We start from the raw sequence: 23,377 nt of genomic DNA on the forward strand, positions 1-23,377 counted from the left end.
AAGATTTGGCAGAATCAGAAGTTGATTTCTGCTCCTGTGATGCCGGAGACGCTGTGGACTTTTTTCCTTTTCCCCTTCCTTTAACGGCAAAGGGGAACCTTTACCCTTTTTGTATTTATTGGGCCGAAAGGACTACATCTGAGAGTGATGTGTCTTTTTCACCGGCGCAGGAGCATTAGGCAAAAATGTCGACTTACCCGCGGTAACCGCAAACACTAAGGCAGCTAGCCCATCTCCAAACAAGGCCTCTCCTTTATACGGGAGAGCCTCCATATTCCTTTTGGAATCTGCATCTGCGTTCCATTGGCGAATCCACAAGGCCCTAAGTGCTGAAATTGCCATGGTAGCGGCTCTTGATCCCAAGAGACCAATATCTTTCATGGCTTCCAGCATGTACGCAGCAGCGTCTTTGATATGACCTAACGTTATGAGTATCACGTCTCTATCTATCGTGTCAATGTCTGATGACAAGTTTTCTGACCACTTTTCAATAGCACTACTCACCCACGCACAGGCAATGGTAGGCCTGAGCAGCGTCCCATTGGTCACATAAAATAAGAATTTACTTACCGATAATTCTATTTCTCATAGTCCGTAGTGGATGCTGGGAACTCCGTAAGGACCATGGGGAATAGCGGCTCCGCAGGAGACTGGGCACAAAAAGTAAAAGCTTTAGACTAGCTGGTGTGCACTGGCTCCTCCCCCTATGACCCTCCTCCAAGCCTCAGTTAAGATACTGTGCCCGGACGAGCGTACATAATAAGGAAGGATCTTGAATCCCGGGTAAGACTCATACCAGCCACACCAATCACACCGTACAACTCGTGATCTGAACCCAGTTAACAGTATGATAACCGTAGGAGCCTCTGAAAAGATGGCTTCCAACAATAAACAACCCGATTTGTTTGTAACAATAACTATATACAAGTATTGCAGACAATCCGCAATTGGGATGGGCGCCCAGCATCCACTACGGACTATGAGAAATAGAATTATCGGTAAGTAAATTCTTATTTTCTCTGACGTCCTAGTGGATGCTGGGAACTCCGTAAGGACCATGGGGATTATACCAAAGCTCCCAAACGGGCGGGAGAGTGCGGATGACTCTGCAGCACCGAATGAGAGAACTCCAGGTCCTCCTCAGCCAGGGTATCAAATTTGTAGAATTTAGCAAACGTGTTTGCCCCTGACCAAGTAGCTGCTCGGCAAAGTTGTAAAGCCGAGACCCCTCGGGCAGCCGCCCAAGATGAGCCCACCTTCCTTGTGGAATGGGCTTTTACAGATTTTGGCTGTGGCAGGCCTGCCACAGAATGTGCAAGTTGAATTGTACTACAAATCCAACGAGCAATCGTCTGCTTAGAAGCAGGAGCACCCAGCTTGTTGGGTGCATACAGTATAAACAGCGAGTCAGATTTTCTGACTCCAGCCGTCCTGGAAACACATATTTTCAGGGCCCTGACTACGTCCAGCAACTTGGAGTCCTCCAAGTCCCTAGTAGCCACAGGTACCACAATAGGTTGATTCATGTGAAACGCTGAAACCACCTTAGGGAGAAATTGAGGACGAGTCCTCAATTCCGCCCTATCCGAATGAAATATCAGGTAAGGGCTTTTATAGGATAAAGCCGCCAATTCTGATACGCGCCTGGCTGAAGCCAGGGCCAACAGCATTACCACTTTCCATGTGAGATATTTCAAATCCACTGTGGCAAGTGGTTCAAACCAATGTGATTTTAGGAACCCTAAAACTACATTGAGATCCCAAGGTGCCACTGGAGGCACAAAAGGAGGCTGTATATGCAGTACCCCTTTGACAAACGTCTGAACTTCAGGCACTGAAGCCAGTTCTTTCTGGAAGAAGATCGACAGGGCCGAAATTTGAACCTTAATGGATCCTAATTTTAGGCCCATAGACAATCCTGCTTGCAGGAAATGTAGGAAACGACCCAGTTGAAATTCCTCCGTAGGGGCCTTCTTGGCCTCACACCACGCAACATATTTTCGCCAAATGCGATGATAATGTTTTGCAGTTACATCCTTCCTGGCCTTGATCAGGGTAGGGATGACTTCATCCGGAATGCCTTTTTCCTTCAGGATCCGGCGTTCAACCGCCATGCCGTCAAACGCAGCCGCGGTAAGTCTTGGAACAGACAAGGTCCCTGCTGGAGCAGGTCCTTCCTTAGAGGTAGAGGCCACGGGTCCTCCGTGAGCATCTCTTGCAGCTCCGGGTACCAAGTTCTTCTTGGCCAATCCGGAGCCACGAGTATCGTTCTTACTCCTCTCCTTCTTATGATTCTCAGTACTTTTGGTATGAGAGGAAGAGGAGGGAACACATATACCGACTGGAACACCCACGGAGTTACCAGAGCGTCCACCGCTATTGCCTGAGGGTCCCTTGACCTGGCGCAATATCTGTCCAGTTTCTTGTTGAGACGGGACGCCATCATGTCCACCTTTGGTTTTTCCCAACGGTTTACAATCACTTGGAAGACTTCTGGATGAAGTCCCCACTCCCCCGGGTGGAGGTCGTGTCTGCTGAGGAAGTCTGCTTCCCAGTTGTCCACTCCCGGAATGAACACTGCTGACAGTGCTATCACATGATTTTCCGCCCAGCGGAGAATCCTTGCAGCTTCTGCCATTGCCCTCCTGCTTCTTGTGCCGCCCTGTCTGTTTACGTGGGCGACAGCCGTGATGTTGTCCGACTGGATCAATACCGGTTGACCCTGAAGCAGAGGCCTTGCTTGACTTAGGGCATTGTAAATGGCCCTTAGCTCTAGGATATTTATGTGAAGAGACGTTTCCATGCTTGACCACAAGCCCTGGAAATTTCTTCCCTGTGTGACTGCTCCCCAGCCTCTCAGGCTGGCATCCGTGGTTACCAGCATCCAATCCTGAATGCCGAATCTGCGGCCCTCTAGAAGATGAGCCTTCTGTAACCACCACAGGAGAGATACCCTTGTCCTTGGAGATAGGGTTATCCGCTGATGCATCTGAAGATGCGATCCGGACCATTTGTCCAGCAGATCCCACTGAAAAGTTCTTGCATGGAATCTTCCGAATGGAATCGCTTCGTAAGAAGCCACCATTTTTCCCAGGACTCTCGTGCACTGATGCACTGACACTTGTCCTGGTTTTAGGAGGTTCCTGACTAGCTCGGATAACTCCCTGGCCTTCTCCTCCGGGAGAAACACCTTTTTCTGGACTGTGTCCAGAATCATCCCTAGGAACAGTAGACGTGTTGTTGGAATCAGCTGTGATTTTGGGATATTTAGAATCCACCCGTGCTGACGTAGCACTACCTGAGATAGTGCTACTCCGACCTCTAACTGTTCCCTGGACCTTGCCCTTATCAGGAGATCGTCCAAGTAAGGGATAATTAATACGCCTTTTCTTCGAAGAAGAATCATCATTTCGGCCATTACCTTGGTAAAGACCCGTGGTGCCGTGGACAATCCAAACGGCAGCGTCTGAAACTGATAATGACAGTTTTGTATCACAAACCTGAGGTACCCTTGGTGAGAAGGGTAGATTGGGACATGGAGATAAGCATCCTTGATGTCTAGAGATACCATATAGTCCCCTTCTTCCAGGTTCGCTATCACTGCTCTGAGTGACTCCATCTTGAATTTGAACCTTTTTATGTAAGTGTTCAAAGATTTTAGATTTAAAATTGGGCTCACCGAGCCGTCCGGCTTCGGTACCACAAACAGCGTGGAATAATACCCCTTTCCCTGTTGTAGGAGGGGTACCTTGATTATCACCTGCTGGGAATACAGCTTGTGAATAGCTTCCAATACTGCCTCCCTGTCGGAGGGAGACGTTGGTAGAGCAGACTTCAGGAACCGGCGAGGGGGAGACGTCTCGAATTCCAATTTGTACCCCTGTGATACTACCTGCAGGATCCAGGGGTCCACTTGCGAGTGAGCCCACTGCGCGCTGAAATTCTTGAGACGGCCCCCCACCATGCCCAAGTCTGCTTGCAGAGCCCCAGCGTCATGCTGAGGACTTGGCAGAAGCGGGGGAGGGCTTCTGCTCCTGGGAAGAGGCTGCATGGTGCAGTCTTTTTCCCCTTCCTCTGCCCCGGGGCAGGAACGAGCGGCCTTTTTCCCTCTTGCCGTTATAGGGACGAAAGGACTGGGTTTGAAAAGACGGTGTCTTTTCTGCTGAGAGGTGACCTGGGGTAAAAAGGTGGATTTTCCAGCCGTTGCTGTGGCCACCAGGTCCGATAGACCGACCCCAAATAACTCCTCCCCTTTATACGGCAATACTTCCATATGTCGTCTGGAATCCGCATCACCTGACCACTGTCGCGTCCATAACGTTCTTCTGGCAGAAATGGACATCGCACTTACTCTAGATGCCAGGGTGCAAATATCCCTCTGTGCATCTCGCATATATAGTAATGCATCCTTTAAATGCTCTATAGTTAATAATATACTGTCCCTATCCAGGGTATCAATATTTTCAGTCAGGGAATCCGACCAAGCCACTCCAGCGCTGCACATCCAGGCTGAGGCGATCGCTGGTCGCAGTATAACACCGGTATGTGTGTATATACCTTTTAAGATTTTTTATCGGGGGAAACCTACGCTTTATCACACACCTCATTTAATTCATCTGACTCAGGAAAAACCACTGGTAGTTTTTTCACACCCCACATAATACCCTTTTTTGTGGTACTTGTAGTGTCAGAAATGTTTAATGCCTCCTTCATTGCCGTGATCATGTAACGTGTGGCCCTACTGGACATTACGTTTGTCTCGTCACCGTCGACACTGGATTCAGTATCCGTGTCAGGGTCTGTGTCGACCATCTGAGGTAACGGGCGTTTTAGCGCCCCTGACGGTGTCTGAGACGCCTGAACAGGCACTAATTGATTTGTCGGCTGTCTCATGTCGTCAACAGTTTTTTGCAAAGTGCTGACATTGTCACGTAATTCTTTAATTACTACCATCCAGTCAGGTGTCGACTCCCTAGGGGGTGACATCACTAACACAGGCAATTGCTCTGCTTCCACATCATTTTCCTCCACATACATGTCGACACAATCGTACCGACACCCAGCACACACACAGGGAATGCTCTGATAGAGGACAGGACCCCACTAGCCCTTTGGGGAGACAGAGGGAGAGTTTGCCAGCACACACCAGAGCGCTATATATATACAGGGATAACCTTATATAAGTGTTACTCCCTGTTATAGCTGCTGTATTTATATATTAGCTGCCAATAGTGCCCCCCTCTCTGTTTTACCCTGTTTCTGTAGTGCAGGACTGCAGGGGAGAGTCAGGGAGCCGTCCTTCCAGCGGAGCTGTGAAAGAAAATGGCGCTTGTGTGCTGAGGAGAAAGGCTCCGCCCCCTTCACGGCGGCCTTTTCTCCCGCTTTTTTCAGGAAACTGGCAGGGGATAAATGCATCCATATAGCCCAGGAGCTATATGTGATGCATTTTTTTTAGCCATATAAGGTTTTTATATCGTTTTTATTGCGTCTCAGGGCGCTCCCCCCAGCGCCCTGCACCCTCAGTGACCGGAGTGTGAAGTGTGCTGAGAGCAATGGCGCACAGCTGCAGTGCTGTGCGCTACCTTATTTGAAGACAGGAACGTCTTCTGCCGCCGCTTTCTCCGGACCTCTTCGCTCTTCTGGCTCTGTAAGGGGGCCGGCGGCGCGGCTCCGGGACCCATCCAGGCTGAACCTGTGATCGTCCCTCTGGAGCTAATGTCCAGTAGCCAAGAAGCCCAATCCACTCTGCAGTCAGGTGAGTTCGCTTCTTCTCCCCTTAGTCCCACGATGCAGTGAGCCTGTTGCCAGCAGGACTCACTGAAAATAAAAAACCTATTTAAACTTTACTTCTAAGCAGCTCAGGAGAGCCACCTAGCTTGCACCCTTCTCGTTCGGGCACAAAAATCTAACTGAGGCTTGGAGGAGGGTCATAGGGGGAGGAGCCAGTGCACACCAGCTAGTCTAAAGCTTTTACTTTTTGTGCCCAGTCTCCTGCGGAGCCGCTATTCCCCATGGTCCTTACGGAGTTCCCAGCATCCACTAGGACGTCAGAGAAATAGATTTTAACGTAGTCTCTAACTTGCGGTCTGCCGGCTCCTTTAGTGAAGCCGTCCCAGGCGCAGGGAGAATCACCTTTTTTAAAATGGGGGGTGATTCCCACCTTTTCCTGTCCTCTGCAGGAAAAGGATAAGCTGCCTGAATTCTTTGGGGAATCTGAAATTTCTTTTCAGGGTTTGACCAGACTCCCTCAAAGAGACCGTTCAATTAATGAGATGGAGGGAAAGTTACATTAATTTTCTTTTCTTTATTTAAGTAAGCCTTCTCCTGTGGTAAAGGAGGGGGCTCCATAACTTCTAACACCTCCTTTATAGCAACAATCATGTATTGAATCTTTTTTGCTAACTTTGGATCTATTCCCCTGGAATCACTAGTGTCGACACAGGAATCAGAGTCCGTGTCGGTATCAGTTTGTACTACTTGTGCAAATTACCTTTTTTGTGAACCATAGGTGTCCCCTGTGGATGAAAAAGCAGAACTATTAAAAATCACGTCTTCCACGGATTTTCTCAAGTTTTCTGCATGAGACTCAGACTTATCCAATCTCTTACTAATATGATTCACACTATCACGTAATTCTTTCACCCATTCAGGCTCGTGGTGCGAGGGCAGCACCACCACATTACAACTCTGTGTCCCTAAAATGGTTCCCTCAGTAGAAGAGCTCCCTGCCTCAGACATGTCACACACGTACACAATTCACATCCCAGAATTTGCTGAGGTGACACTACCAAATTGTTCTCTCTCTTCTGTTCACTATATATGTTACAATTCTTTTTAATCGAATTTTACAGAATTTATGTGCAGAAGTCACACAATCCAATGAAAATATAAATATAGATAGAGGAGCTAATTTCTTAAGACTGCAATTTTATAATATTCTTCAGTACAGAATCTTTGTAAGTGTGGGATAATTATTATTATCCTTTATTTATATGGGGCCACAAGGGTTCCACAGCGCCTAATTAGAGAGTACATATGCACATAATCAAAACAGGAAACCAGTGACTTACAGTTGAAGACAATATAGGACAAGTACAGGGTATCCAAGCATAATTTATAATTCTTTCAGCCAAACCTCATAATACCTGTCATATTATGAAAAAAATTGTCTAACATTGGAAGATGGAAATGACTGAAAACATGGATTGTAACATGTACTAATATACTTTCCTGTTCATAAAGGAAATGAGCATATAATGTAACAAAAACAAATTGGCAGCACTCAGTGAATGAGGTTTCCTAGATGCCTATAACTATATGGTAAGGTCACACTATTATACAGTAAAAATTTTACTACACATCATGTAAATATTTTTTTCAGAAAATGTAAAAAAAAACAAACAAAAAAACCCCCCACAGAAATAGCAAGTTTCTTTGAAGAAATTATGTATTACCTTTTCCACTATAATCAGGTCTCCGACTTGAATATCTGAACTTTTTACTTGCACTTTACCTGCAAAGAAAAGCAAAGTCAGATTCCTTAGCAAGGATATGCACATATATGTGGTGAATAGGAAAACAGCACCAGAACCAAACTGCACACAATTGTACAGCAGGTTTTATTACTCACTGTATACCCCGTTCAGACTGCAATTGCCGGGTCGCACCATGGAATTGGATACGGGTCCTTCCCGGGTGCGACCCTGAGAACATGCTTCCCGGCCCGGCAATACTCTACCAATGCTGTGAACGGGTACTGGGTCGCTTCGACCCGGTAACCCGTTCTCACTGCGCGACCCGGGAATAACCCTTCTTTATTCCCAGGTTGAATTACCGGGTCAAGTGACATGGGAATATGGTAGTGACCAATTCACACCACACAGCGACCCGTGTCGACCTGGCAAAATACCAGGTCGATACCGAGTTATTTGTTCAGTGTGAACTGGAGATTAATTGCTCTACATTAGAAAGCATTCTGTAGATCTTCAAATCACACTGGATCAAATTTTGCCCTAACCAATAATGAATTTTCTGCACAAAAGGTTTCAAAAAATAAAACACTGAAGAATTAAACATATAAAACACAGGATATTTATTGTAAACAAACTGCATTTAGCAAACAACTCTGCTAGAATAAATTAACAAACAAACAAACAAACAGTACTGTGCTTAAGAAAGAGGTACATTTTGTCAAATATATATATATTTTTTTGCTTTCTTTTAAACTATTGTAGGGGGGAAAAAAGTGCAAAGACGTACATTTGTACTTTATTATAGTTCTTTCTTCTAGAAGTTTATCCCAATCTGAGGTTCAGATGACTAGTTAAACTTGTATAAAATTGAATGCAGAACAGCAATTATTGGATAGGAACTGGATTAGTATGATTTACCGACAGACACAATAAAGACAGTCATAATCCCGACAGCCATTGACCTACAAAGAAGTAAAGTACAAAGTACACTCATTATGCCGACATGTTCAAATTTGTTTTAGTGTGCTGGGGGAATACCGGGGGGGGGGGGGGTGTTTGCACCCCCCCCCCATCTCTGTCTGCTGTTTGTGACCCCTCCCCCTTTCTAGCACCTGATATATAATTATCTCCAGGAATGATTGAGCAACTGCCGCTGTCTGTAGAGTAGGCATTGAATGGGAGCAGTATTTGGAAGGCATGCTGTTCTTTGTAGTGCTAATAGGAGATCCCGGGGGTGGCTCCCGGGCAAGTTAGCTCTCTGTCTGGATGCGTTTAGGTATGAGCCTTTATCATGAGGCCTTACTGTAGACAAATCACATGGCCCTTTGTGGGCACTGCTATTATGTAGTGTTAGGACTGCTGATATCGGAGAAGCGTTGAGACGGCTCAGCAGATAAACATGTCTTTGCAAACGCATGCGACCAATTCTCTGAAATTCTATTACCAGATAGTTTTAGGTATGGTTACAGGTAATTTTTTTGTGTGCTGGGGGGATACCAGGGGGGAAAAAAGCACCCCTTCCATTTGTCTGATGTTCAAAATGCAGACAGAATACCAACATTTGAAATGATGACATGTCAAAATACAGCCATGAGTTTTTCTTCTTTTTTTTGTGTCAAGGTCGACGTGGCCACCGTATAAGTGTACAGCTGCGCTCGCCATGCTTCGGGCACGGTGCCTCGCTGCGTTTGGCACACTATTATATTCCCCCTCCTGGTCCACTAGGATGGTAAAGTATGAACAAGTCTGTTTTGGGGCAAAAATTACTTAAAAAACTGCATGGCGGTATTTTGACATGGCGGCATAATGGATGTCTGTATTTTGACTGTCAGTCAATGGTTGTCGGGATTATGACCGTCGGTATTGTGTCTGTCGGTAAATCAACTGCTACCCGATAGAAACAGTCTTGCAAAACAAACTAACACTGTCTAATCAGCCAATGCAAAGATTTTAGTCAACTGATTTTTCTTCAAAAAAATTTCAAAAGCAAAATATTCTTCACCAGCTGTGTAATTACCAATAATAAAAAGTTCAAAGCTGTCAGTGGTAGCTATACATCCAGACTTTATGGTCCACCAAGACGTAGGCCTTTTGCCTAGAGCTACTGTATATGCAGAATTCAAGCATTGATACAAGAGGCAATGTAATTCATTACAAACACTAGATTAAAAGCATTGTAGTTTGCAGAAGGTGATTTGGGATAAAAAAACACAATAAATATTTCCTATGTGCTAGAAAAATGTGCACTGTAACCCCTCATACTGAAAAGTAAGTTTCTAGATATCTATTTCATAACACCGATAAAGGTATACAACAGGGGAGCGGAGTGGCGGGCTATAGGGGCAGCAGGACACAGGTACCTCTACAGCAGGGCGTACCCCCGGCGAGGCTCCTCACTACCAGCAGCGCACCCCTACCTCCTCTGACAGCTCCTCCTAGCCGCTGCTGACAGCTAACCCAGCAGCCACTGACAGCGCCCCCCCAGCCGCCACTGACAGCAGCAGCAGGATGGGACACCGGAAATGGCCAAATCTGACAGTCGACAAATCCGACAAATGGATGTCGCAATGGATCTGACTTTAATTGAATATACCCGTCGAAGTAAAAAAAAAATTACATAGAGAACATACAAACTACACACATATAAGTCGCTATACTTGCAAATACGCGCAGCGAGCACAGCAATATATGGTAACACACGCATTTACACGGACATGCCACAGAGATGGATTCGACACTTATTTCATGCAGTACATAATTGTGGTGGTATCAAGCGCCAGACATCATGATGATTTAGAATTGTATATGATGGAGTGGTGTCATGTATGTGTATTACTTGGACGAAACAAGATAGACCGGTCATGTTTATTATTAAAACAACCATATTAATGTGTAGATTAATTTGATACTTGTTCTTAAATTGTAGGACATTGCAACACGGAATTATGGTTAAATGTATAAAAGCTAAAATCACTTTATTAGAACAATAGATATTCCAAACAGGTAATGAACAGGAAACTCAGGAACAGCCCTTTGGACGTCCCCAAGGCTGAACCTGTTCAGCATATACAAAGGAACTGGTGACTCATCGTGAATCCCTCCCCCAGAAACTAGATAACACATAGCAGATCACACAGGAAGGTAGTTCCTGTTTTGGTCTCAGAGTTGCTGTAAGGTCTGAGACGATAATGGAGTTATTGCCAGCTCAGTTCCTGTTTTGGTCTCAGAGGAAGATGGAGTCCCAGTATTACTTTACAGAGAGAGAGTGTGATATGGAAAGACGAATTTATATAACTTAAGGATAATGGTATTGTATGCTGGCATGTAACTGTATGTAACTGTATGTAATTGTATGTTTTAACTGCTTACTGTGTGAGTGTAACCATGTAACTATAGGTATACTGCACTTTGTAATATATATTGAATCCATATCCTTTTTAATAACAAATATATACATCAATGAGCTTTGGAACTCAGATGTGTGTGTATTGTTTTCTCTTATGGGATACAGTGTTTTGCGATGTACAGCACACTTTTATCGTATATGGTAATAAGATGCGCCTGGCGTCTGCAATATATATTAGAGCGGGTATTTTAAATATTTGTGAGAAATCAATTTGGCATTCTTACCCCACAGCCTTTTATCAATGTATTTCATTGGAGTTTAAAGCTGCCAATGTTTAGATAAACGCGTCAACTGACTGATTCATGTTTGTAAGCAAAGCAAAAAAGCAAGCAACTGGGCAAGACCATGCTACACTGCAGGTGGGGCAGATGTAAAATATGTGCAGAGAAATCTAATTTGGGGTGGGGTGTTTTAAAAAGGAAATCTAAATTGCAGTATATAAATAAAGTTGTCTGACATTTGTGGGCTACATGCAAAAGCAGCTTATATTTACCCTGCACAGAAAAAATATAAATGTATTTGCTCCCCTTGCATGGCAACATGGTTTGTTACAAATGCAAAGTTGCTTACTTTTTTTGCTTTTCTTACAGACATGAATCAGGCCCTGTCTGCATAGAGTTGTGTTTAAGAAGTGATCTTCCAAAAACAGCTAGCTGGATTTTTGTGAGCATGTTAATGTCTTAGTCAATCAGTTCAGAAACATCCCTTCAGAATGCAGGTTGGGAAGCACATATTTTATATCGACTCTTAACATTGCAATTCCTACATTCCCCATAGTTTGGTTGGAAGTATGATCCGTGAAACAGCCTAGGTTACACTTATTATAGGCAGATAGAAGAAGACCATGCAATGTCCTAAATTTAAGGAAGAGGCTTGCAGTATATGTAATGGCAAGTGGATTCACAATGAAGCATAGCCAATGTATAGCACGGGAAGTTTAAAGAACTGTTTATACAATTTATTGCTTTACATTCAGGGGCGCCACAACCTTTTTGGCGGGGGGGGGGGGGGAGAAGTAATAACATTTTGTCCCCATTTAACTCCCAGGGGCACCACCTGCCTGATGGCAGAGATGTCTATCTAAAGATGCAGCCGCCACAGCTTACCCGCGAATGGGTCGCCGCACGTTCAGCCGCATCGCGATCGTGACTAGCTGCGTCCGCGTGCAACCTGTTTACCACAGTGTACACAACCATGCAACTTTATGGATTATGGATGCGTATGAGGTGCAGACTTTATAGGGTACATTTTCAGCTGAATCCAGTTGGAAATGGGGGGGGGGGAGATCACGGAGTGCTTTGAAGAAAGGGGGTGGAAGGACAAAGGGGAGCTGACAAGGGGGAGAACAAAGGTGGGAGGAGGAAGAGGTGAGGAACATATGAAGAGGGAGGTGAGAAGGGTGCAGGGCTGGTCCCAGAGGAGGGGCCAGCTCACAAGAACTAGTCGCACACTGTAGGGGATGGTGCTTGGCGCATGGGGGCAAAGGGCCCTGGATGCAGGCGGAGAAGGGCTGTGGGGAGGGTGGAGGTGGAACAGCCCGGAAAGGGTATTCTCTTCCTCCTGACACCCCCCGCATAACTGTAGATGGCAGCCGCACTAATCCCCTCTACCCAGTACTTTGAAAGGCGCCTCTCAAATATTTTGAGGGTAGCGAGCCACCTTCTTGCCCTCCCAGTTCCTAGGCTTACATCATATTAACCTTTGGCAAGCCACTACTAAGAGTATGTATTCTGTGGTTGTGATGGAAGGGGGCGGCAATACTGATTCACAGAAGTCGACGCGTTTCGGTCATAAGACCTTTATCAAGACATGTCTTCTGTACTGTGAGTCGCTGGAAAAGATAAATCTTCTATCTTATGTATTTTTCATGTTCTATTATTGTTTTTATTAATTGTTGTTTTGGAACTCTGGATGTTTTTTGTATTAATTTTGCCCATGTATTATATTTAAAAAAAAAAAAATTATCTTTTTGATACATGGAGACTTAACTATTTTCTCACTAATGAATGAATTTGAGACGCACTCACCCAAATTAAAGGTGGGAGCTGTGTCAGCTGACAGAAGCACAAAGCTACCTTGATAGGAGGCAACACAACCTATTTCGTGTGAGTTAGGGTATACAATACTGACCACTTGTGGCTGTTATTTCAATGATACCTCTATATGAGTCCCTATCCTACTGTATCTCCGATGTGAGTGTTGTGTATGCACAGTCGTTTTCATCTATTTGACCATCTCAGTTTGAGATTGTTGAAAGCAATATGAATGCATGAAGGAGAACTGCCTTATACAGTAAAGATACCTTGATGTGTTTATTTGTACCTATTTTCATGTGAGTGGGGTACGCTCATCCTTCACCACTCTGGACCTTATGTGTGCTTATTTATTGGCCATAAAGACAGGACTACACATTGTTTGTTATTCTTGTTCTCTTTATTCATGAGTTTTGAATGTGCTTCTTGGACTACCTAAGAGCTGAGAGATATTATCTGAGTCTCCTATCAAATCTTTACTAAGAATTGTTTCATTATCTCCCTTGAAAACAAAAGGAACTAAAACACTATTATCTGTTGATTGTGTCCTATTTGTCTGTATATTACAACGCCCAGGACACATGTGATGTCTACCTTTCTATTTCTAGTTTGTTATAAATGTGGTGACATTTATTCTTTGACACTTCAACAGGGCTGAAGTACAGGGCTGCTTTGCGCCACATAGGTGAACCTTCCACCCTTATTTTTTCTTAATTCTGTAATTTCGCTGTAGACAACAATATTATTCTACAGATGTTCTTGAAGGTAAACTCCTATAAAATAATTGTGGATGGGCGGCCCGGAAATGCTCATCAGGAGCACCCTCCTTCCACAACGTCTGTGAGATACAGGGAGAAGGGTTGAGAAATTCTGAGGCTGGGAGTAAGCTGAAAGATGTTGAGGCCGAGGTGAGTGTAGGGCTTGAGGGGAAAGGAAAGACCCCATTAAACAGGATGGAGCCATATAAATAAATGGTAATAAACATCTTCCCTACAAATTGTTGAAGCAAACATGTTGCAACTGAAGCACTAGTCATAAGAATGCTGTCACTCCATAGACACAAGTGACATCACCTCAATTCACCTTATTAACCAAATACAAAATAGTTTATTGCACGTTTACAAAATTCTTGCTCATGAAACCACAAAACTGCAATTAATTTGCTTCTCAGCAACCACATGTGAACCAATAATAACTTATTTTATCTGTTGATGCAACTGTCTGAACAACTTAAAAAGCCTTTATATCTATATTAAGGATAGGATTACCACTTCATATACTGTTCTGACAGATGCTGTACTAAGCCTACCAAATGTCTACAAATAAAAATTGATAACTAAGTGTAGAAGAAATGTAGTGGTTAGTAACATGAAATGAATCAAGGCAGCAGGAGCAGAGCTGTCAGCAGTGTACCAGCTATGTTAGATGCTTTTCACATACAAATATGTTACTCTGAGAAATGAGATTTCTGATTTCAATAGCAGGTAATAGGTTTGTTGCTTATTCTACTTCCTAAAAGTGATTTTTTTTTTTTTTTTTTGCAGCATTTTGCATCCCACATCAAAAGGTAGATATAGGTATTACAGTAAATGATGGAGCGCTGTGGGGAATAAAAAATAAGCATTTACTTACCGATAATTCTATTTCTCGTAGTCCGTAGTGGATGCTGGGAAGTCCGTAAGGACCATGGGGAATAGCGGCTCCGCAGGAGACTGGGCACAAAAAGAAAAGCTTTAGGACTACCTGGTGTGCACTGGCTCCTCCCCCTATGACCCTCCTCCAAGCCTCAGTTAGGATACTGTGCCCGGACGAGCGTACACAATAAGGAAGGATTTTGAATCCCAGGTAAGACTCATACCAGCCACACCAATCACACCGTACAACTTGTGATATGAACCCAGTTAACAGCATGATAACAGAGGAGCCTCTGGATAGATGGCTCACAACAACAATAACCCGATTTGTTAACAATAACTATGTACAAGTATTGCAGATAATCCGCACTTGGGATGGGCGCCCAGCATCCACTACGGACTACGAGAAATAGAATTATCGGTAAGTAAATTCTTATTTTCTCTGACGTCCTAGTGGATGCTGGGAACTCCGTAAGGACCATGGGGATTATACCAAAGCTCCCAAACGGGCGGGAGAGTGCGGATGACTCTGCAGCACCGAGTGAGAAAACTCCAGGTCCTCCTCAGCCAGAGTGTCAAATTTGTAAAATTTTACAAAAGTATTTGACCCTGACCAAGTAGCAGCTCGGCAGAGTTGTAAAGCCGAGACCCCTCGGGCAGCCGCCGAAGATGAGCCCACCTTCCTTGTGGAGTGGGCTTTTACAGATTTTGGCTGTGGCAGGCCTGCCACAGAATGCGCAAGCTGAATTGTACTACAAATCCAGCGAGCAATCGTCTGCTTAGAAGCAGGAGCACCCAGCTTGTTGGGTGCGTATAGGATAAATAGCGAGTCAGATTTTCTGACTCCAGCCGTCCTGGAAACATATATTTTTAGGGCCCTGACAACGTCCAGCAACTTGGAGTCCTCCAAGTCCTTAGTAGCCGCAGGTACCACAATAGGCTGGTTCAGATGAAACGCTGAAACCACCTTTGGGAGAAATTGAGGACGAGTCCTCAATTCTGCCCTGTCCGTATGAAAAATCAGGTAAGGGCTTTTACAGGATAAAGCCGCCAATTCGGACACACGCCTGGCTGAAGCCAGGGCCAACAACATGACCACTTTCCATGTGAGATATTTTAAGTCCACAGTGTTGAGTGGTTCAAACCAATGTGATTTTAGGAAATCCAAAACAACATTCAGATCCCAGGGTGCCACTGGAGGCACAAAAGGAGGCTGTATATGTAGCACTCCCTTAACAAACGTCTGGACTTCAGGCACTGAAGCCAGTTCTCTCTGAAAGAAAATCGACAGGGCCGAAATCTGGACCTTAATGGATCCTAATTTTAGGCCCATAGACACTCCTGCTTGCAGGAAATGCAGGAATCGACCCAATTGAAATTCCTCCGTTGGGACCTTTTTGGCCTCGCACCACGCAACATATTTCTCTGACGTCCTAAGTGGATGCTGGGGACTCCGTCAGGACCATGGGGAATAGCGGCTCCGCAGGAGACAGGGCACAAAAGTAAAAGCTTTAGGATCAGGTGGTGTGCACTGGCTCCTCCCCCTATGACCCTCCTCCAAGCCTCAGTTAGATTTTTGTGCCCGGCCGAGAAGGGTGCAATCTAGGTGGCTCTCCTAAAGAGCTGTTTAGAGTAAACGTTTTGTTAGGTTTTTTTATTTTCAGTGAGTCCTGCTGGCAACAGGCTCACTGCATCGAGGGACTTAGGGGAGAGAAGTGAACTCACCTGCGTGCAGGATGGATTGGCTTCTTAGGCTACTGGACACCATTAGCTCCAGAGGGAGTCGGAACACAGGTCTCACCCTGGGGTTCGTCCCGGAGCCGCGCCGCCGACCCCCTTGCAGATGCCGAAAAGTGAAGAGGTCCAGAAACCGGCGGCAGAAGACTTTTCAGTCTTCATAAGGTAGCGCACAGCACTGCAGCTGTGCGCCATTGTTGTCAGCACACTTCATAGCAGTGGTCACTGAGGGTGCAGGGCGCTGGGGGGGGGCGCCCTGGGCAGCAATGATAGTACCTTATTCTGGCTAAAAATACATCACATATAGCCCCTGGGGGCTATATGGATGTATTTAACCCCTGCCAGGTCTCAGAAAAACGGGAGAAGAAGCCCGCCGAAAAGGGGGCGGGGCCTATTCTCCTCAGCACACAGCGCCATTTTCCCTCACAGAAATGCTGGTGGGAAGGCTCCCAGGCTCTCCCCTGCACTGCACTACAGAAACAGGGTTAAAACAGAGAGGGGGGGCACTTATTTGGCGATATGACTATATATATTAAAATGCTATAAGGGAAAAACACTTATATAAAGGTTGTCCCTGTATAATTATAGCGTTTTTGGTGTGTGCTGGCAAACTCTCCCTCTGTCTCCCCAAAGGGCTAGTGGGGTCCTGTCCTCTATCAGAGCATTCCCTGTGTGTGTGCTGTGTGTCGGTACGTGTGTGTCGACATTTATGAGGACGATGTTGGTGAGGAGGCGGAGCAATTGCCTGTAATGGTGATGTCACTCTCTAGGGAGTCGACACCGGAATGGATGGCTTATTTAAGGAATTACGTGATAATGTCAACACGCTGCAAGGTCGGTTGACGACATGAGACGGCCGGCAAACCAATTAGTACCTGTCCAGGCGTCTCAAACACCGTCAGGGGCGTTAAAACGTCCTTTTACCTCAGTCGGTCGACACAGACACAGACACGGACACTGACTCCAGTGTCGACGGTGAAGAAACAAACGTATTTTCCTTTAGGGCCACACGTTACTTGTTAAGGGCAATGAAGGAGATGTTACATATTTCTGATACTACAAGTACCACAAAAAAGGGTATTATGTGGAGTGTGAAAAAACTACATGTGGTTTTTCCTGAATCAGATGAATTAAATGAAGTGTGTGATGATACGTGGGTTTCCCCCGATAGAAAATTATTGGCGGTATACCTTTTCCCGCCAGATGGCGCGTTGGGAAACACCCGTTAGGGTGGATAAGGCGCTCACACGCTTATCAAAACAAGTGGCGTTACCGTCTCCAGATACGGCCGCCCTCAAGGAGCCAACTGATAGGAGGCTGGAAAATATCCTAAAAAGTATATACACACATACTGGTGTTATACTGCGACCAGCGATCGCCTCAGCCTGGATGGGCAGCGCTGGGGTGGCTTGGTCGGATTCCCTGACTGGAAATATTGATACCCTTGACAGGGACAGTATTTTATTGACTATAGAGCATTTAAAGGATGCATTTCTATATATGCGAGATGCACAGAGGGATATTTGCACTCTGGCATCAAGAGTAAGTGCGATGTCCATATCTGCCAGAAGATGTTTATGGACACGACAGTGGTCAGGTGATGCAGATTCCAAACGGCACATGGAAGTATTGCCGTATAAAGGGGAGGAGTTATTTGGGGTCGGTCCATCGGACCTGGTGGCCACGGCAACAGCTGGAAAATCCACCTTTTTTACCCCAAGTCACATCTCAGCAGAAAAAGACATCGTCTTTTCAGCCTCAGTCCTTTCGTCCCCATAAGGGCAGGCGGGCAAAAGGCAAGTCATATCTGCCCAGGGATAGAGGTAAGGGAAGAAAACTGCAGCAGGCAGCCCATTCCCAGGAACAGAAGCCTTCCACCGCTTCTGCCAAGTCCTCAGCAGGACGCTGGGGCCGTACAAACAGGTGCGGTGGGGGGTCGTCTCAAGAGTTTCAGCACGCAGTGGGCTCACTCGCAAGTGGACCCCTGGATCCTACAAGTAGTATCCCAGGGGTACAGATTGGAAATTCGAGACGTCTCCCCCTCGCAGGTTCCTGAAGTTTGCTTTACCAACGTCTCCCTCCGACAGGGAGGCAGTATTGGAAACAATTCACAAGCTGTATTCCCAGCAGGTGATAATCAAAGTACCCCTCCTACAACAAGGAAAGGGGTATTATTCCACACTATATTGTGGTACTGAAGCCAGACGGCTCGGTGAGACCTATTCTAAATCTGAAATATTTGAACACTTACATACAAAGGTTCAAATCAAGATGGAGTCACTCAGAGCAGTGATAGCGAACCAGGAAGAAGGGGACTATATGGTGTCCCTGGACATCAAGGATGCTTACCTCCATGTCCCAATTTGCCCTTCTCACCAAGGGTACCTCAGGTTCGTGGTACAAAACTGTCACTATCAGTTTCAGACGCTGCCGTTTGGATTGTCCACGGCACCCCGGGTCTTTACCAAGGTAATGGCCGAAATGATGATTCTTCTTCAAAGAAAAGGCGTCTTAATTATCCCTTACTTGGACGATCTCCTGATAAGGGCAAGGTCCAGAGAACAGTTGGAGGTCGGAGTAGCACTATCTCAAGTAGTTCTACGACAGCACGGGTGGATTCTAAATATTCCAAAATCGCAGCTGTCTCCGACGACACGTCTGCTGTTCCTAGGGATGATTCTGGACACAGTCCAGAATAAGGTGTTTCTCCCGGAGGAGAAAGCCAGGGAGTTATCCGAGCTAGTCAGGAACCTCCTAAAACCAGGAAAAGTGTCAGTGCATCATTGCACAAGGGTCCTGGGAAAAATGGTGGCTTCTTACGAAGCGATTCCATTCGGCAGATTTCACGCAAGAACTTTTCAGTGGGATCTGCTGGAAATAACCCTGTCTCCAAGGACAAGGGTGTCTCTTCTGTGGTGGCTGCAGAGTGCTCATCTACTAAAGGGGCACAGATTCGGCATTCAGGACTGGGTCCTGGTGACCACGGATGCCAGCCTGAAAGGCTGGGGAGCAGTCACACAAGGAAAAAATTTCTAGGGAGTGTGATCAAGTCTGGAGACTTCTCTCCACATAAATATACTGGAGCTAAGAGCAATTTACAATGCTCTAAGCTTAGCAAGACCTCTGCTTCAAGGTCAGCCGGTATTGATCCAGTGGGACAACATCACGGCAGTCGCCCACGTAAACAGACAGGGCGGCACAAGAAGCAGGAGGACAATGGCAGAAACTGCAAGGATTCTTCGCTGGGCGGAAAATCATGTGATAGCACTGTCAGCAGTGTTCATTCCGGGAGTGGACAACTGGGAAGCAGACTTCCTCAGCACGACCTCCACCCGGGAGAGTGGGGACTTCATCGGGAAGTCTTCCACATGATTGTGAACCGTTGGGAAAGACCAAAGGTGGACATGATGGCGTCCCGCCTGAACAAAAAACTGGACAGGTATTGCGCCAGGTCAAGAGACCCTCAGGCAATAGCTGTGGACGTTCTGGTAACACCGTGGGTGTACCAGTCGGTGTATGTGTTCCCTCCTCTGCTTCTCATACCTAAGGTACTGAGAATTATAAGACGTAGAGGAGTAAGAACTATACTCGTGGCTCCGGATTGGCCAAGAAGGACTTGGTACCCGGAACTTCAAGAGATGCTCACAGAGGACTCATGGCCTCTGCCGCTAAGAAGGGACTTGCTTCAGCAAGTACCATGTCTGTTCCAAGACTTACCGCGGCTGCGTTTGACGGCATGGCGGTTGAACGCCGGATCCTAAGGGAAAAAGGCATTCCGGAAGAGGTCATTCCTACCCTGGTCAAAGCCAGGAAGGAGGTGACCGCACAACATTATCACCACATGTGGCGAAAATATGTTGCGTGGTGTGAGGCCAGGAAGGCCCCACGAAGAAATTTCAACTCGGTCGATTCCTGCATTTCCTGCAAACAGGAGTGTCTATGGGCCTCAAATTGGGGTCCATTAAGGTTCAAATTTCGGCCCTGTCGATTTTCTTCCAGAAAGAATTGGCTTCAGTTCCTGAAGTCCAGAAGTTTGTCAAGGGAGTACTGCATATATAACCCCCTTTTGTGCCTCCAGTGGCACTGTGGGATCTCAACGTAGTTCTGGGATTCCTCAAATCACATTGGTTTAAACCGCTCAAATCTGTGGATTTGAAATATCTCACATGGAAAGTGACCATGATGTTGGCCCTGGCCTCGGCCAGGCGAGTGTCAAAATTGGCGGCTTTGTCTCACAAAAGCCCATATCTGATTGTCCATTCGGACAGGGCAGAGCTGCGGACTCGTCCCCAGTTTCTCCCTAAGGTGGTGTCAGCGTTTCACCTGAACCAGCTTATTGTGGTACCTGCGGCTACTAGGGACTTGGAGGACTCCAAGTTGCTAGATGTTGTCAGGGCCCTGAAAATATAGGTTTCCAGGACGGCTGGAGTCAGGAAAACTGACTTGCTGTTATCCTGTATGCACCCAACAAACTGGGTGCTCTTGCTTCTAAGCAGACGATTGCTAGTTGGATGTGTAGTACAATTCAGCTTGCACATTCTGTGGCAGGCCTGCCACAGCCAAAATATGTAAATGCCCATTCCACAAGGAAGGTGGGCTCATCTTGGGCGGCTGCCCGAGGGGTCTCGGCTTTACAACTTTGCCGAGCTGCTACTTGGTCAGGGGCACACCCTGGCTGAGGAGGACCTGGAGTTCTCTCACTCGGTGCTGCAGAGTCATCCGCACTCTCCCGCCCGTTTGGGAGCTTTGGTATAATCCCCATGGTCCTGACGGAGTCCCCAGCATCCACTTAGGACGTCAGAGAAAATAAGAATTTACTTACCGATAATTCTATTTCTCGTAGTCCGTAGTGGATGCTGGGCGCCCATCCCAAGTGCGGATTGTCTGCAATACTTGTACATAGTTATTGTTACAAAAATCGGGTTATTATTGTTGTGAGCCATCTTTTCAGAGGCTCCGCTGTTATCATGCTGTTAACTGGGTTCAGATCACAGGTTGTACAGTGTGATTGGTGTGGCTGGTATGTCTTACCCGGGATTCAAAATCCTTCCTTATTGTGTACGCTCGTCCGGGCACAGTATCCTAACTGAGGCTTGGAGGAGGGTCATAGGGGGAGGAGCCAGTGCACACCACCTGATCCTAAAGCTTTTACTTTTGTGCCCTGTCTCCTGCGGAGCCGCTATTCCCCATGGTCCTGACGGAGTCCCCAGCATCCACTACGGACTACGAGAAATAGAATTATCGGTAAGTAAATTCTTATTTTCCGCCAGATGCGGTGATAATGCTTTGCGGTTACATCCTTTCTGGCTTTTATCAAAGTAGGGATGACTTCGTCTGGAATGCCTTTTTCCTTTAGGATCCGGCGTTCAACCGCCATGCCGTCAAACGCAGCCGCGGTAAGTCTTGGAACAGACAGGGTCCCTGCTGGAGCAGGTCCCTTCTCAGAGGTAGAGGCCACGGGTCCTCTGTGAGCATCTCTTGAAGTTCCGGGTACCAAGTCCTTCTTGGCCAATCCGGAGCCACGAGAATAGATCTTACTCCTCCCCGCCGTATAATTCTCAGCACCTTGGGTATGAGAGGCAGATTGGGGAACACATACACTGACTGGTACACCCACGGTGTTACCAGAGCGTCCACAGCTATTGCTTGAGGGTCCCTTGACCTGGCGCAATACCTGTCCAGTTATTTGTTGAGGCGGGACGCCATCATGTCCACCTTTGGTTTTTCCCAACGGTTTATCATCATGTGGAAGACTTCTGGGTGAAGTCCCCACTCTCCCGGGTGGAGGTCGTGCCTGCTGAGGAAGTCTGCTTCGCAGTTGTCCACTCCCGGAATGAACACTGCCGACAGTGCTATCACATGATTTTCCGCCCAGCGAAGAATCCTTGCAGCTTCTGCCATCGCCCTTCTGCTTCTTGTGCCGCCCTGTCTGTTTACGTGGGCGACTGCCGTGATGTTGTCCGACTGGATCAGCACCGGCTGACCTTGAAGCAGAGGTCTTGCTTGGCTTAGAGCATTGTAAATGGCTCTTAACTCCAGGATATTTATGTGAAGTGATGTCTCCAGGCTTGACCACAAGCCCTGGAAGTTTCTTCCCTGTGTGACTGCTCCCCAGCCTCGCAGGCTGGCATCCGTGGTCACCAGGACCCAGTCCTGAATGCCGAATCTGCGGCCCTCTAGAAGATGAGCACTCTGCAACCACCACAGGAGAGACACCCTTGTCCTTGGGGACAGGGTTATCCGCTGATGCATCTAAAGATGCGATCCGGACCATTTGTCCAGTAGGTCCCACTGGAATGTTCTTGCGTGGAATCTGCCGAATGGGAGTGCTTTGTAGGAAGCTACCATTTTTCCCAGGACCCTTGTGCATTGGTGCACTGATACTTGGCCTGGTTTTAGGAGGTTTCTGACTAGCTCGGATAACTCTCTGGCTTTCTCTTCCGGGAGAAACACCTTTTTCTGGACTGTGTCCAGGATCATCCCTAGGAACAGAAGACGTGTCGTCGGGATCAGCTGCGATTTTGGGATATTGAGAATCCAACCGTGCTGCCGCAGCACTACTTGAGATAGTGCTACTCCGACTACCAACTGTTCCTTGGATCTTGCCCTTATCAGGAGATCGTCCAAGTAAGGGATAATTAAAACTCCCTTCCTTCGAAGGAGTATCATCATTTCGGCCATTACTTTGGTAAAGACCCGGGGCGCCGTGGACAATCCAAACGGCAGCGTCTGAAACTGATAGTGGCAGTTCTGTACCACAAACCTGAGGTACCTTTGGTAAGAAGGGTAAATTGGGACATGGAGGTAAGCATCCTTGATGTCCAGAAACACCATATAATCCCCTTCTTCCAGGTTCGCGATCACCTCTCTGAGTGACTCCATCTTGAATTTGAACCTCTGTATGTAAGTGTTCAAAGATTTTAGATTTAAAATAGGTCTCACCGAGCCATCCGGCTTCGGTACCACAAACAGCGTGGAATAATACCCCTTTCCCTATTGCAGGAGGGGTACCTTGATTATCACCTGCTGTGAATACAGCTTGTGAATGGCTTCCAATACCGCCTCCCTGTCGGAGGGAGACGTCGGTAAGGCAGA

At 46.5% G+C, this 23,377-nt stretch overlaps 1 protein-coding gene across 2 annotated transcripts in view; it reads right to left on the minus strand.

Annotated features, from left to right (window-relative positions):
* Positions 1 to 23,377, minus strand: part of ATP9B (ATPase phospholipid transporting 9B (putative)) — an 851,783-nt gene that overhangs the window by 515,827 nt on the left and 312,579 nt on the right. For both annotated transcript variants that reach the window (XM_063923317.1, XM_063923316.1), the window contains exon 6: positions 7,455 to 7,513. In XM_063923317.1, coding sequence (XP_063779387.1) covers positions 7,455 to 7,513 — 59 coding nt within the window. The remainder of the gene's footprint in view (positions 1 to 7,454; positions 7,514 to 23,377) is intronic.

This window comes from Pseudophryne corroboree, chromosome 5 (assembly GCF_028390025.1).
Source record: "Pseudophryne corroboree isolate aPseCor3 chromosome 5, aPseCor3.hap2, whole genome shotgun sequence".
NCBI lineage: Eukaryota > Metazoa > Chordata > Amphibia > Anura > Myobatrachidae > Pseudophryne > Pseudophryne corroboree.